Raw genomic sequence first — 14,041 nt, forward strand, 5'->3', positions numbered from 1 at the left:
AAACACGGACGACTTGCTCAAGCCTCTCCCCTCCCCGTTGTTTTCCTCTCCTTCGTGCTCTTTCCGTCCCCCGACATCCTCGTTCTCTCTCCCTTTCGTTGGCTCAGTGCCTTGCATTAATATTGTTCTCCTCTAATAACTTTCCCATCTTTCAAACTTTACCCCACCTGCCCACTGACCTCCATACCTCACTCTGTTGCACTCTCCATTTGGAGGAGAGGACTCTTGTAAGCCCTAGTAACAGAGGTTAATCCTCTCTTATTAGAACCGGGATTACTGAAGGGGAAGGGACAGGAGCAGGCGCACAGGGTGGATGCTAACACCAACTGCGAATGAAGGAGACTGACAAAACGCCATGTCTGACATAAAAGGCTTGTTCACTTCACCGAAAAAAAAGAATTATATAGAGAGTTAAGATGTAATAGGCTCAGTAGTTTGTTTTCAGCAGGCTTTCGGTGTGCTTGTTTAGATGTAGACTGCAAACTTACTTTTCCCTTACTCTTGCAGGAGTCATGTTTAAAAAAAAATAGGTCACTCAAGCTCCCACTTGAAGACGAGATGCTACATAAATTTACTTTAAATTTGAAATGAGCTACTTAACGTTTGAATTGAGTAACAGAAGCAGATCAGTGAGAAACATATTTTCCTGCCTGAAGTCACCGTGATGAAGCTGAAGTCAGAAGTATGTGGAGTTATTATTCACAGTGGATAATGCTAATGCGAGAGAGATCTCTTGGAGTGAATTAATCACTTGGTTCTGCTGATCTGCTTAGCTCTTCTGTGTGATTTAGCATCTCTTTGCTAGCAGGTTTTTAATTTTATTATTTAAATCATTTATTTTTATATTTTTTGGGTAGATAGAAAGGCTGAGAATACTAAATTTGAACATGCTAGGTGACCACCAGTGTTGGGTGAAACAGGCTACAATGAGCTACAATCAGATTACATTTTACAGCAGCACAGGCATGTTTCTTTCTTCACACTTGCACTACAGTCACCTGATTTCAGTTTTTAAGGGCATCGCTTTTCATTTTTAATGGCGCAAAAGAACAAGGGTGTGACAGTAAATGCAAACTGCGTCCAAGACAGCCACAGTTGCATTGCACTGCTAACATAACTTCAGTTCTTCGCAAAGATCTCCACAGATAGCATGCTAACACAAAACTAGCCAAACACCCAGAATGATGTTAAAGCTGAAAGTATGCTGACCCCAGACCAGCCGCCTGAGGCTGATCTTCAAAACAGGCAGTGATGGTCAGCATTAGTATTGTAGCCTCAATTTCTACAGTAGAATCTCAGTGGATTGATTTTGTTGTCAGCTTTGCATTAAAAGAAAGACTGTATATATGTCCTCATTAGGATAGGGATTTGTGCTAATGCGTGAGACTCTAGCTGTAGGGTTTTATTATTAACTGATAATCAGGCCATTTTACAGAGTAATGCAAAAGTAATGCAACAGGTAGTGCGTTACTTACTCCAGAGAGTAATTAAGTAACATAAGCACTTTTTTTTTTTTTAAAGTAACGAGTAGTGCTGTAACACATTATTCCTTTACTTAGTCGTCTAGCTACCTCAACACTGATGACCACTAATAAAACTCCAGTTTAATACTAACGTTGCTCTCTGTCTGCTGTGCAAATGGTAACGTGTTTGGAAATATGTCAATGTTTCAAGTGTGCGTCAATAAGAATGTGTTTATGCAGATTTAAATCTCGATCTCAGTCCAAGTGAAATCAATATCCAGCACGTCGTCCATTATAATAATCTAATAACAGTCGCACCGGTCAATTTAGAATGATTTACATCATCTACTGCATCCCATTGAATAAGGGGAGGAATTGTATACGGTAATCATCATTATTGTCATCAGTCTGTTCAGGTTATGAGTGTCTGATTATTAGTTTAGGAGCTAAATCAATGTGTGGTGTTTTGCAGTGGCTCAACTGTTGGACAGATTATTTTAGCTTGAACAAACTTGAGAATGGTCAAAACATTTCTGAAGAATTCAGAAGTTTCTAAGTATCATAAAATTTTAAAAAGTCTACAATATGTAAACATTTTATATGACTGGAGAAAAATTCAATTGCATTTTATATAGTGCCAAATTACAAAAATCAAAGCTAAGAGAAGCTACTTAAGTTAAACAGAAATGCTGCACATTGTGCTGTATGTGGAGAATTTAAGTAGATTAACATGGTTGAATGTTGGATTATTGGTTTTTAGAGTAGATTACTTAATGGAAATAAGAATACATTTTCCTTTCTTGTGGTTTATTTCTAAAAACAAGTGTTTTCAAGTCACAGCGGATAGTTATACGTTATATTATTATTATTATTATTATTATTATTATTACAGGATTTTCATATTTATGCTGAAAAACCAGCATGGTGAATGAGAGCTGTATATGTGCAGGTAAATACAGGTATATATGGTTGATTTGTTGGTAGTTGATGACGATGATGATGATGTGAAGTGGATGACCCTTTGCCTTGTTTGTACCTGGGGAAGGGTTCTAGCCTATGTCAGCATAACTAAGGCAGGGTCGGGGTCACCTGATCCTGCTCTAACGATAAGCTTTAAACAGATAGAAGCATTAAGCTTAAACTTACCATCTATAAATGATAAAATGTTGAAATGTTTTTTATGGCTAAAAGCCCTGCCTCGTCTCATACATTCCCATCCCCACAGCGATGTCTCTGTTTTTTTGTTCCTGTGCAGGCGTCAGTGCAAAAAACCCAGAGCATGTTCTACAACAATTTCAGAGTTGTTGATTAATCTGTCTTTTTGCAGCAGGCTCATATGAGGCGCAACGCTGTCTCCTTTCTAAAAAAAACAAGAAACAACTGACGATGAAATGTTTTGTGTGTCCCTCTTCTACTAACCCATGTTTCTCTTGGAGTATCTGGGAAATAAAGACAGTGATCACGACGTTAACCTGTTCTTTGTATTTTTTCTTTCTTTCTCTCTCCCCTTCATGCCTAAAAAAATAGAAGTGGAACAAAAAGGTAACTAAATACCAACAACTTTTCTTTGTCTTTGTCATCTTGCATTTCCATTTGGGCACCCGCTTGCTATTTGCCGGTGACGGGTCGCTACGGCAACTTTTTGTAGGACCATTGTGTTGTTCGCTACTGTGGCTCAACATGCATTTCATGGGGAATATCCGGTTTTTCCATGAAACATCGTTAGGGAATTTAATGTACAGCAGCGTCCAAAACATTAATTAACCTTCTGACCCCGTGCCTTCACTTCTTGTTCATCAGCAGTATCAACCACACGGGTTTTGACATCCAAGCCATCGCAAACCTCCTCGCTGCTGAAATCTCATAACCCCGGCGTGTTTTTATTCCCTGTAATAACTGAAAATTCTTCCAGCTCTGCGTTATCAGCTGCATAATATTAAAGCAGAGGGCTATACAGGTTGATCAATAGCTTGTCCAGTAAGCTGTCAGCATTTTTCATTATAGCTCTAACATGATGATGACTATAACCTTCAGGGACTAAAAAGAGTCAATACTAGGGATAAATCATAGCAGCTGCATTCTTACCTTATCAGCACTGTATGATGCTGCAAAACATATGCTAAAGCTACACTTGTGCCCCAGGAGCTTTGTACCGTGTTTGTAGTCTTACCTTTTTACACGACCTGGAGAGTTTGTTCGTTGTCAGATGTTAACAATAAAGATGGATCGAAGCCAAACCGCAGAAATGGAATGGGTTTGGCTTCGATACCTGCGCCGCGTTATCTTTTTGCACGACGCCATACATATAAAGCCTGCTGAAGTGGCCGAGGCAATGCATTTTTTTCTGTCTCATTGTAGTCATTAGTTAATGACGTATCGCGAAACCAGAGGCAACGAGAACGAGCAGCGAAGGTGAAAGGGGAGTTAAAAACGTTTTACCGATACGACGGGCGCTGCTGTGGTAACGGTTTGTGAAGTTCCCCATGAAAGCCATGTGAGCCTTTGTATCGCTCCTCTAATGTCTTCCATTCACTCCTCCATCTCTTGCATCCTTAAAAACAACAAAAAAGCATATTTTACAACCTCCATAGAGCCCAGTGTGCTGTCAGAACAAAGCTTGCCGACTCTGACCTTGTACCCCAGCGCATCTTGTGTTTCTCAACCATAGAAACGGCCCTCTTAGCGTTTAGCTGAGCACCGCTGAGATGTGTGCCGAGGCTGTATGTCAACGGGACGCATCTCGCCACATTTTCACCTGCAGGTAGACAACATGTTTAATCTTAGGAGATTACAAGGGAAAGAAGCGTCTGTGTTTTTTTTGTTTTTTCTTCCCTGTCTATTCCTCGACGGAGCCCGCAGCTTTTACCTCTCAATGGATCCACGGCTAGAAGCTGTCAGCGCACTGTCAGGCTGCTGGCCTGTTACAGCGGAGAGAGCCTTCTCGCACACATCGTTTTTATTTCTGATATTCTTCTGGAGCAAACCTGTTGAAAGTGGGGGAAGCTCTTAATTGTGCCTTCTTTTCCGCCTGTGTTTCTCCTTCGTCTGCTGTTTTAGCTTTCGTTGTTACATGTGTTATTGTTTGTACAATTTTAATTGCAGTATTAAACTCTTATGCTGTGTTGTTGTTGTAATTCTGTATGCAGATAAAATCTACTTAGAAAGAAAAGAAAATTATAATTGCCTCAGTCCATGATAATCCATAATGAACTAAAATTAGCTTTCCACCATTGACCCTCTCCAGCTGTATTGGCTTTATCAGATCTGAGTACAAACCGGTTTACATATAATTAGTTTATTGTGTGTGGGGCTGTAAATCATGTCACGGTCATGTAGGTGAAATAATGGACAGGCAATCATTACACAGATGATGTCGCTTTAGTTTGTTTTCTTTCTCCTAAAGCTCTACCTTGGCCAATAATTGAAGTGCAGCTATGTATCAAAAAAATTTTAGGTTGGGGGAGGGGTTATGTGTTTAATGCTGTTTACTAAGAAGTGCCACTGGGGTGCTTTCATGAAAGAGAAGAATAAAACCTATTTTCTTCCCTGGCACAGTATCTAATTGGATGTGAAGAGAAGCCGTTGTGCGAAGTGTAACTGAAACTGAAGGGAACCCAAATGGTAATTTGTGTGTTTATGTGGGCGAGTTAGTGGTGTTCGGGTAAGTTCCATCGGTGACTTCTGACTCGTTTCTGCTCCGCATTAAGTCAGCAGAGATAACCCTGACTTCATTTACTCTTCTCTCCCTCCAAACTCAAAGCCAGTTTATTCAGACACATTGTAACTACTTGCCTCTGGGGTCCGGTAACTGTAGTCGAAGTATCATATGTAACAGCTGAAGACTACAGTAAGTAATTGAAAGCAAAGCAGCGCTCACTGCACTGGAGACACTGTTGGAAATAATGAAAAGGCTCATTGTGGGTTGGGTATTTTTTTATTAGTGATTGTGTTCTGTTTAATTTTAGTAATAAAATCCAAACAATTCTAACTATCAGTGTTCTTCACACAAATCTTTTTTATCTGCTTTTCTTCTAAAACTGCCCATCTTAACACAGATTTAAACTTGTTCAATTTTGTCTCTGATTCGTCTGTTTAATACCTGCCAATGTAACTCTGTAATTGTCTTTCCCCATTTTTGGCTCCTCAGTATTCCTGTGCCCAGGGCTTCTGCGGAGGGTGTACCAGAGCGAGCATCTCTTTGAATCGGACCACCAGTCCGGAGCTTGGTGCAAAGACCCTCTTCAAGCTTCGGATAAGATCTACTACATGCCTTGGACACCCTACCGCACGGACACCTTGACCGAATACTCATCCAAAGAAGACTTTGTCGCTGGAAGGCCAACGACGACCTACAAGCTCCCGCATCGCGTTGATGGAACGGGCTTTGTGGTCTACGACGGGGCGCTCTTCTTCAACAAGGAGCGCACACGCAACATTGTCAAGTTTGACCTGCGAACTCGCATCAAGAGCGGCGAGGCCATCATAGCCAACGCCAACTACCACGACACGTCTCCGTACCGCTGGGGAGGGAAATCAGACATTGATTTGGCTGTAGACGAAAATGGCCTGTGGGTGATTTACGCGACCGAGCAGAACAACGGGCGGATTGTGATCAGCCAACTTAATCCCTACACACTGCGCGTTGAGGGGACCTGGGACACGGCTTATGACAAGCGATCGGCGTCTAACGCCTTCATGATTTGCGGAATCCTTTATGTGGTGAAGTCGGTGTATGAGGATGATGACAATGAAGCGACGGGAAACAAAATCGATTACATCTACAACACAGAACTCAGTAAAGACGGCTTTCTGGACATCCCTTTCCCCAACTCCTATCAGTACATCGCTGCTGTGGATTATAACCCCAGGGACAATCTGCTCTATGTTTGGAACAATTACCACGTTGTCAAGTACTCTCTTGATTTTGGAGCATTGGACAACAGGCTAGGTAAGTCCAGCTTCCTCATTTTTCATTTATGTGAAATCGCACTGAAATGCCAGAATCTGAATGTGTAGGAACAGCATGTGAGCAGTGCATTTGATTTGCACGCATAGAGTTTGAAATGAGGATCTCATTAAATTAAAATTTTAATTGTTACTTTTTTCTGCAATGAAATGATGACGCAATTTCAGATGGTAGGCACGTAGCAGGACTCTAAAGGTCCCGGCCTGCTGGCTAGGTGTCATTCCCAGTGTGTATGTTTTATCGATGTTTGACCAAAATTTCACCAGTGATTCCTAGCGTATTTTTTTTTTATCCACTACCCTTTCATTTTGTAGCCACTATCCCATTCCAAATTTCCAGCTGATCACAAAAAATGCTGTATTAAAAATAAGCCGTGAAAGCATTCTGATGTCAACGACTTTCAGACGTGCCCTCCTTTTCATGTATCTGATTCCATCTGAATGAGTCACTTTTCAAGTCATGGCGGCTTCAGGTTGAACCTACTAACGTTTATGTGTTGCATTCACCACTGAATGCAGTCACATTAATGGAAAGGCACGTACAAGACAAGTACTGCATATGTGTCTCAGTTATTTATTCAGATCACTGAAAGATATGATTTTGAGAACGTGCTAAACAGCAGAAACATGAAAAAAAATCTCATTAATTAATCTCACAGAAATCTAAAGGAAGTCTTTTTTTCAGACTCTGAGCTGTCACAGAATCACAGTTTATGAGCTGAATTTTAGTAATCGTCATATTTGATTACTACACTTTGCCTCCCTTCCCTTCTATAATAACCACATAAAGGCCGACTGTGTATCACTTGCAGTCATGTAGTACATAATATTGGATATGAGGAAGCTGAATGCAACAATGACCTGTCTGGGTTCATAGTGAGCTCATTGCTATACGATCTGACATATTCCTACCGGGATGTCAAACTGATTGTCCATCAAGGGCCAAATGCACTCTACTTTGAACTTACTGTAAGAAATGTAAATTTCTTTAAAATTTATTGGAATTTCCAACCCTTTAATTGTTTATCTGTTACTTAATTACTTTGGTGTAGTATGAATGATAATTCAAGCTTAAAATTGATGAAAATACAGTTAAAATGTCAAAATCTTTGAAGTCCTTCACATTTTCCAAAAAAGCCGTTCGGATTGGAGTCGTTCTTGGGTGGACTCTGTCCCCCGGGCCTTATGTTTGACACCCCTACCTTAGGCGATGAGTGATTTTACTTTACTAATGACTCTTTTGATCTCACACCAGCTATTTTTAAACTTTTTATTAGCATGTTTGTTCCGGCTGACACTTTTTTTTTAATGTGTAGCGTGAGAACAGCTTGGCACGGCACGTCTTGTTTTTTGGTCAAACACTGATAAACATATGCATTTATACTTAAAGAGTGTGTGGGCTAGTGGCAATTGGCTGTGGGGTATGGTGCTCAGTTTATTTTGATTCGTCCCAAATTGAAAGTGAAGCAGAGTTTAACACATGGCGACGTACTGCAGACAGATGACTATTAAAAACAGTGCCTAGCATAAAGCGAAGCACCATTTTTAGCAATCATATGATGTGTTTTCTTTCATCACGTGTAACAATAGGAGAAAAGATTTTTCAGGCACAGAAATAATAATTCTATTGTCTTAAATTCTTAGGCGCGTGACACATTTTCTGTTTAACTCGAGAGTTTTTCCGCACATTCTTTAGCCACAGGCTTAGGGCTTTTATTCAGTCTGGCTGTTGACTTTGAAAAAGGAACAAGTGACTGCTCACATTAAACTTCCCAGAACTCTTTTGAAAAGTCTAATTTCTCCACTCCATTGTTCTTTTTATAAATTGGTGCTTGTTGGGAAGCATAAAACGGAGAAAAAGAACCTGTTTTGACACACCAAGGTAATTCTTTGCGCTATCTCATCAACAGCTCCAGTCAAAAATGTCACAAGTTATTTGACTGTGAAATCCTTACTCCTGCTTTCTCCTCTGGAGCTTTTTTCTACCTGCCGCTTGCCACTTTAATTTATTTTCTTTAGCTGGCTGCTACTTTTCTCAAAATCTTTTTTTTTTTTACACATCAAGTCGCGCTCCAGCACACCCTGTAATGCATTCATTCTTTCAGTGGCCGTACTTACAGCGTTCACTTTTGACGATGCATGACTGTCCAAAATGTAATATGTCGTAGTTAAGGAGCGTAGAGCGGTGTTATGTGCCTTTTATATGAGATGGTTCGGCATTTATATGCAGTGGTCACACATTTCTGTCATGTAGAAACTCGCACATGCAAAGTCTCAGCAGCAGACTTCCCATTGAGAAGTGTTTGATTGTGTTATTGGCTGCAGTTGCAGAACAGGCTGCCCTCCAAAGAGTCTGCTGCATGAATATAGATAGTAAAATGTTGCATTAAGTGAATGGATGGAGTTGCAGAGCAAATATAAACGTCAGATAAACAGACTGATCGAGGAATGAAAGAGTGATTGAATGGGCTCCAGAGTAAGGAAACATTTAGAAGGATACAGACTTAATCTGAATAAAGCACTGGCTGTTAGCTTCCACATGGTTGTCTCTCACGAGTAGCCTAATTTTAAGATGGCAGGATAGTCACAAACACATTGTTTGAATCAGCATCGGCGTACCACTTCACTGCACACAAATTAGTCTGTACTCGCAGCTGTATTGCATTGTTTCTTCCATTAATTTGCTAGTCCGGTGAGGATGCGCAAAGAGGAAACCTGGAAACATCTGTCAGAGAAATGCACAACGATGAACGAGCTGGTAAAGTGTGGAAAAAGAGGATTTGAATCCTTTTGATGCAAAAATGTGAGTTGTTTTTAAGCTAAAAAGAAATCCTAAGTGTTAGCTGTAGTTCATTCTGAGTAATTGTTGTCATTCGGCAAGCCCAGAACAAATGATTCGATGAACCACAGAACACTAGAGAGTCAAAAGCCGATGTAGTCTCTTCCTTTTCCTGCAAACATGAGCTTCTGAAATTTGATCTAGTGTCATGATCACAGTGCCTGTTAGCGCTTACAGAAAGGTGTCATTCTCTGATCGCACTAACACAAGCTCATTTCCACTTGTGCTTCCACTTCCACGAGCATGCCTGACCTGCCACAGCAGTGGAGCATGGTATATGGGCAACAGAGCAGCAGATACATGGCCAGACCCACAGCTGGGGCTCCATTGCCGTATGCCCAGGGTACAGCACGTGTTAGGGGGGGAGTAGGTTGGGGCAGGGGGATGATAACTGGAATTGCCAAAACCACATTACAACCTTAAAAAATGTGTCCAATTTAAAAAATCTACAAATTAGGTTGGATGTGCACACTGGCTGTGAGCTTCACTTAATTGTCCACTTGCAGCCTCCTCAACAAGCCGACCAGTATTTTGATCCAGACAGGATGTTTTTAAAGACAGATGATCCATGCACAAGTGTGCTCTTCTGATAATTAATTTCATTGAACTTGCAGTAGAAAGTGTAGCTTTTAGTAGGCAGACATAAAATCTTTGTTATCACTTTTCATGATCGTATTCAATGCTGATTATGAGAGGACAGCTAAAATAAATTTGCTGTGTTAATATTTTTAAAGCATAAATGAAAATAAAGCTTAAGGACAGCACTACATGAATGGTTAGTAGCACAAGCATGCATGCAAGCAGGAACTTAAAAAAAACATGGTGGTAAATGGAAAATATTACAAAGGCCAAAGTGACCTCTCTTGAGCATGTTGATCTGACAGTAGCTGACTCTCAACTATCCATCAGCCAGCGCTTCAAATTCACCTTTTGTAGTGTTTTTCACCTCCTCCATCACTTTGCGATTCAGCTCAATCATCTCCTTCACTGAGGACAGACTTCACTGGATTGTTTCAGGACTACGAAGATTGCCGCCCAGCAAGTTGAGGAGCTGCATGAAATTAGTGTCAACCCTGTTAGTTGTAGACCAGGCAGCCAAAAAAAAAGAAATCCTTGAAAAAATCGATGTTCCATTGAAACCAAATGTGTCCCATCACATGGACAATTTTCTTACTGAAGGACTGCCACGGATAACAGCTGAAAACAATTACTCCTTCTCTCAACTGCTTTCTGTTTACTGTCATTGGTTCTCATCCAACAAAGTGCTAATAAATAATCCTAAAACAGATCCTGAAATGGTTCATTTGGAAATATACCAGTTTTTAGGTTTGTACCTTGCTTAGAAAATACCAAATCAAACATATTTTAACTAACAGTTTCAACTAGTACGAGCCATCTCAGCTGGAGTTTACGCTAATCAGCAAAGGTAATTATGCTAACATGCTAAACGACATGGTAGCATATTATTCACTTAAAAAAGACCTCCTTTAGATAAACAAACACAATAACTAATTATTGTTTGTATTATGATGCTACTACACTGTAAGTCTTTTCACTATATACTGGAGTGTATACTGGGGTTAAATATATTTATTTTTTAGCACTGCATGTAGCGCAAACAACAGTCAAGTCAAAAACTGACTTTTACTTTGAGGGTTTTCATCCAACGCAGTAGAGACAACAGAAATGACACCGTTTAGTTCTAACTATTCATTAAGCCACTAAGGATCACTGTTTCAAAGAGAAGACTGCCACTAACTAAATGAAAGAAAAATAAAGTAGATTCAGAGCATCAGAAGACACACAAAAGCTGATTGTTGATTTTGGAATTTGGTGTAATGAGTTGTGCATTTGTTGGCTTTACAATGGTGTTGTAGTGACAAATCAGATACATTCTTGAGCGAACAGATTGACCCTAACCTGACCGCAATTCCCTGCATCATTTAAAACATGCGACCCAAGATGCTTTAGAACAGGTTACAGAGCTGAGTCATTTTCACATATTTAATGACTCTCAAACTACAAATTTCTGAGCAGATCTCAGTAAATGTAATAAAGTTGCTTCATTTACCGTCTGTAACTTTGCAAATTGTGGATAAAAGAGAGGCAACGCACTGCAAACAGTGCTCCGCAGGAAATCAGAAAATATCCATTATCAAAGCAGACTGTTTTCTTACTCTCGCAGCAATGTTAAGTGGGAGTGAAATTTAAATCTGGCATGTTATGCTATTTGTATTTTTATGTTTAGTTTGATCACCTGTCTGTGAAGAGGAATATATGAGATTATTATGCATATTGATTTAATTTAAAAAACACATTGAAATATTCTTGTAAACTGTGGTTATGATTAAGTTCTGGAATCTTCTAGTTGTAATTAATAGTTCATAATTATTCTATAAACGTTACATTGATGTAATAAATATTCTAACAGCTTTCAGAATATATAAGATCCCTGTAGTTCATGATTTACTGCAGTGGCGGGAAAAAACAACAAACAATAAAAGGACCCCTCTTGACAAATGATACCCTGCCTCTGATTGTAATACTAAATTCTTAAGTCATTACAACAGTTTAAAACCAAACTATGAGACATGTATATAACCTCAAAAGCTTTAAAAAAAAGTGCATCTGCTAGCTAACTAGCTAGCTAGCTAATTGAGATGCTAGCTAGCTAGCATCTCATTTAGCACCCATGCTAAGCAAATATCTCCCTCCCTCTGGCTCAAAATTGTCTGTTGGTATCTTCCCTTATGCTGCCAAGATGGCGATCATCTTGAAATATATACAGCTGTTCACAATACTATTTTTTAACCTTTTTTTCTTTTTATGTGTTCTTAAATGCACTTTTGTAAGCTTGAACATGGAATCACGTGATTTCCTTTTGCAGTATGTGTCTTCATCTTAGAGATGAATATTTTTGCGTAGCTCGCTTCCGACGAAGTTATCGCCACGATGACGGTATCAGTTACAAAACTATAAAGCTTTTTTCCCGACAACCTCTGTGCTGTCTGCCACACTGAGCATGAGGCGCTCGCTGCATTAACACCACAGGACAGCAAAGGGCAAGGGCAGCCACATGAGAAAATTTGCCTCAGCCTCTCTCACCTGCTGCTGCTGTCTGTAGCAGTAACATACCAGCCATAAGTTAATATTCCAAGCTGCTTCCACAGCCTTTTTATGCCGACGTAACACCAAGACTCTGGGAGATTTCTATGTTTAGCCTCACATCATCGATTAAACATTATAATGGTGTGTTTGTTGTGAATGGCTTTAATTATGCCTGATGATGACACTTTACAGAAATCAGCAGTGCCTCTGTGGTCTTTGATTCATCTTGCCGTTTTAGCCAAACACCCTCTCATGTCTGCGTGTGTCGCTGCGCGAGTGACTGTTTTCGTCGACTCATGATTGGTGCATTTGATGTGGCACAGTTGGTGTCATGGATACATTCATTGTCTGACAATCTTGTAATTCTGCCACATGTTGCCATCTGGCCCAGGCACGACGCCAGCCCTGCTGGCCTGGAGAGAGTCAGCAGACGTGACGCCCCGACCTTCATGCCGAAACAGCCAATGTTTTGGACGTTCGGGCCATCTTGGCTCTATTTGGAAGAGCCTGACACATGCTAAATTGATTAAGACTGTCTAAGCAGTAAATGCAGGCTGGCAAAGTCGCTGCAGATAATGTGAGTGTGACTCAGTGTGCTTTTAAAGGCAACAAACTGTTGTCCTTCCTGTTCCACTGCTTATGTGCTTGGCTTAGAATAACTGTCATCACTTTTTTCTGCTTTTTTTTGACAAGCTATTATATAGATTCAGAGATGCCCTGCATTTGTCATATATCATCATAGATTTTTTTTTTTTATCCTTACAATGCTTTGAGGAATATAATACTGAGCAATTCAAACCAAATGCTACCGTTCCATAAAAATGCAGCCTTTTGCTTGCTGTATGAAGCCCTTTTTGATGTTGGGGCTTAGGAATGTAGGCTACATGCTTATTTGCAGGCGAGGCACTTATCACATGCCTGGTGCACCTCTCGCAGAGGGCAATTTTCTTCGAGGGAAAGTGCAAGGTTTAGGATTATAGTCGAAAATGATTTTTCTAACACGTGTACGCAAATCCGTGCACCCAACCCTGATGTTGCACATACACAAACTTATGCACAAATTCTTCTAGCAAACCCTTTAATGCCGCAACACAATGGGCTTCTGTTAGTAATGCAGCTTTAGATTTTTTTCGCACTGAGAGAGGGAGCTCTTTGTCGTTGTTTAAGAGCCGTTTTTGGATGTTTCACAGCAGGGCTAAAAACAAATTGTACTATATTAGCAAATATAATTGTTGTGGCCATTTTTGTGCCCGTGTTTTTCCAATCGTTCTCTCTGAGACTGAATTAGGGGAGACCTTTGAGCAGGTATGCCCATGTTTGAGGTAGTTCACAATGTGCCATGTGCTCATACCCTCTCTGTGATACCCCTTTATATATCATATGCGTCCCTCCTCCTGACTGGCCATCCATCACTGGCCTTGGCGGCTCTGCCTTGATCCAGAAATCATACACAGATCACCTGTGTAGTGAGAGAGGTGGCAGGCAATCCCTCAATTAAGGCCAACAACCAATCCATCTCTCCTGACGTGTGCAGAAATGGGAAAAAAACATAAAGTCAAAGTTCTTTTCAAGACAAATATTTGTGATTTCTCGCATTGATTGTAATGTATGCATTTGGGTGTTTCAATGCAGGGATCTTTTCCACCACATCTCTAGTCTTTTATAA

General features: G+C 40.3%; 1 protein-coding gene across 9 annotated transcripts in view; it reads left to right on the top strand.

The window, feature by feature from the left end:
• Positions 1 to 14,041, top strand: part of LOC116333174 (adhesion G protein-coupled receptor L3-like) — a 260,507-nt gene that overhangs the window by 145,554 nt on the left and 100,912 nt on the right. For 5 of the 9 annotated variants that reach the window (XM_039609515.1, XM_039609509.1, XM_039609512.1 and 2 more), the window contains exons 6-7: positions 2,991 to 3,005; positions 5,611 to 6,411. In XM_039609515.1, the coding sequence (XP_039465449.1) occupies positions 2,991 to 3,005; positions 5,611 to 6,411 (816 nt within the window). Of the gene's footprint in view, positions 1 to 2,990; positions 3,006 to 5,601; positions 6,412 to 14,041 lie in introns of all 9 variants that reach the window. The other 4 variants (XM_039609511.1, XM_039609516.1, XM_039609517.1 and 1 more) reach the window with 2 other exon arrangements.

The sequence above is a fragment of the Oreochromis aureus genome, linkage group 3 (assembly GCF_013358895.1).
Source record: "Oreochromis aureus strain Israel breed Guangdong linkage group 3, ZZ_aureus, whole genome shotgun sequence".
Lineage (NCBI taxonomy): Eukaryota > Metazoa > Chordata > Actinopteri > Cichliformes > Cichlidae > Oreochromis > Oreochromis aureus.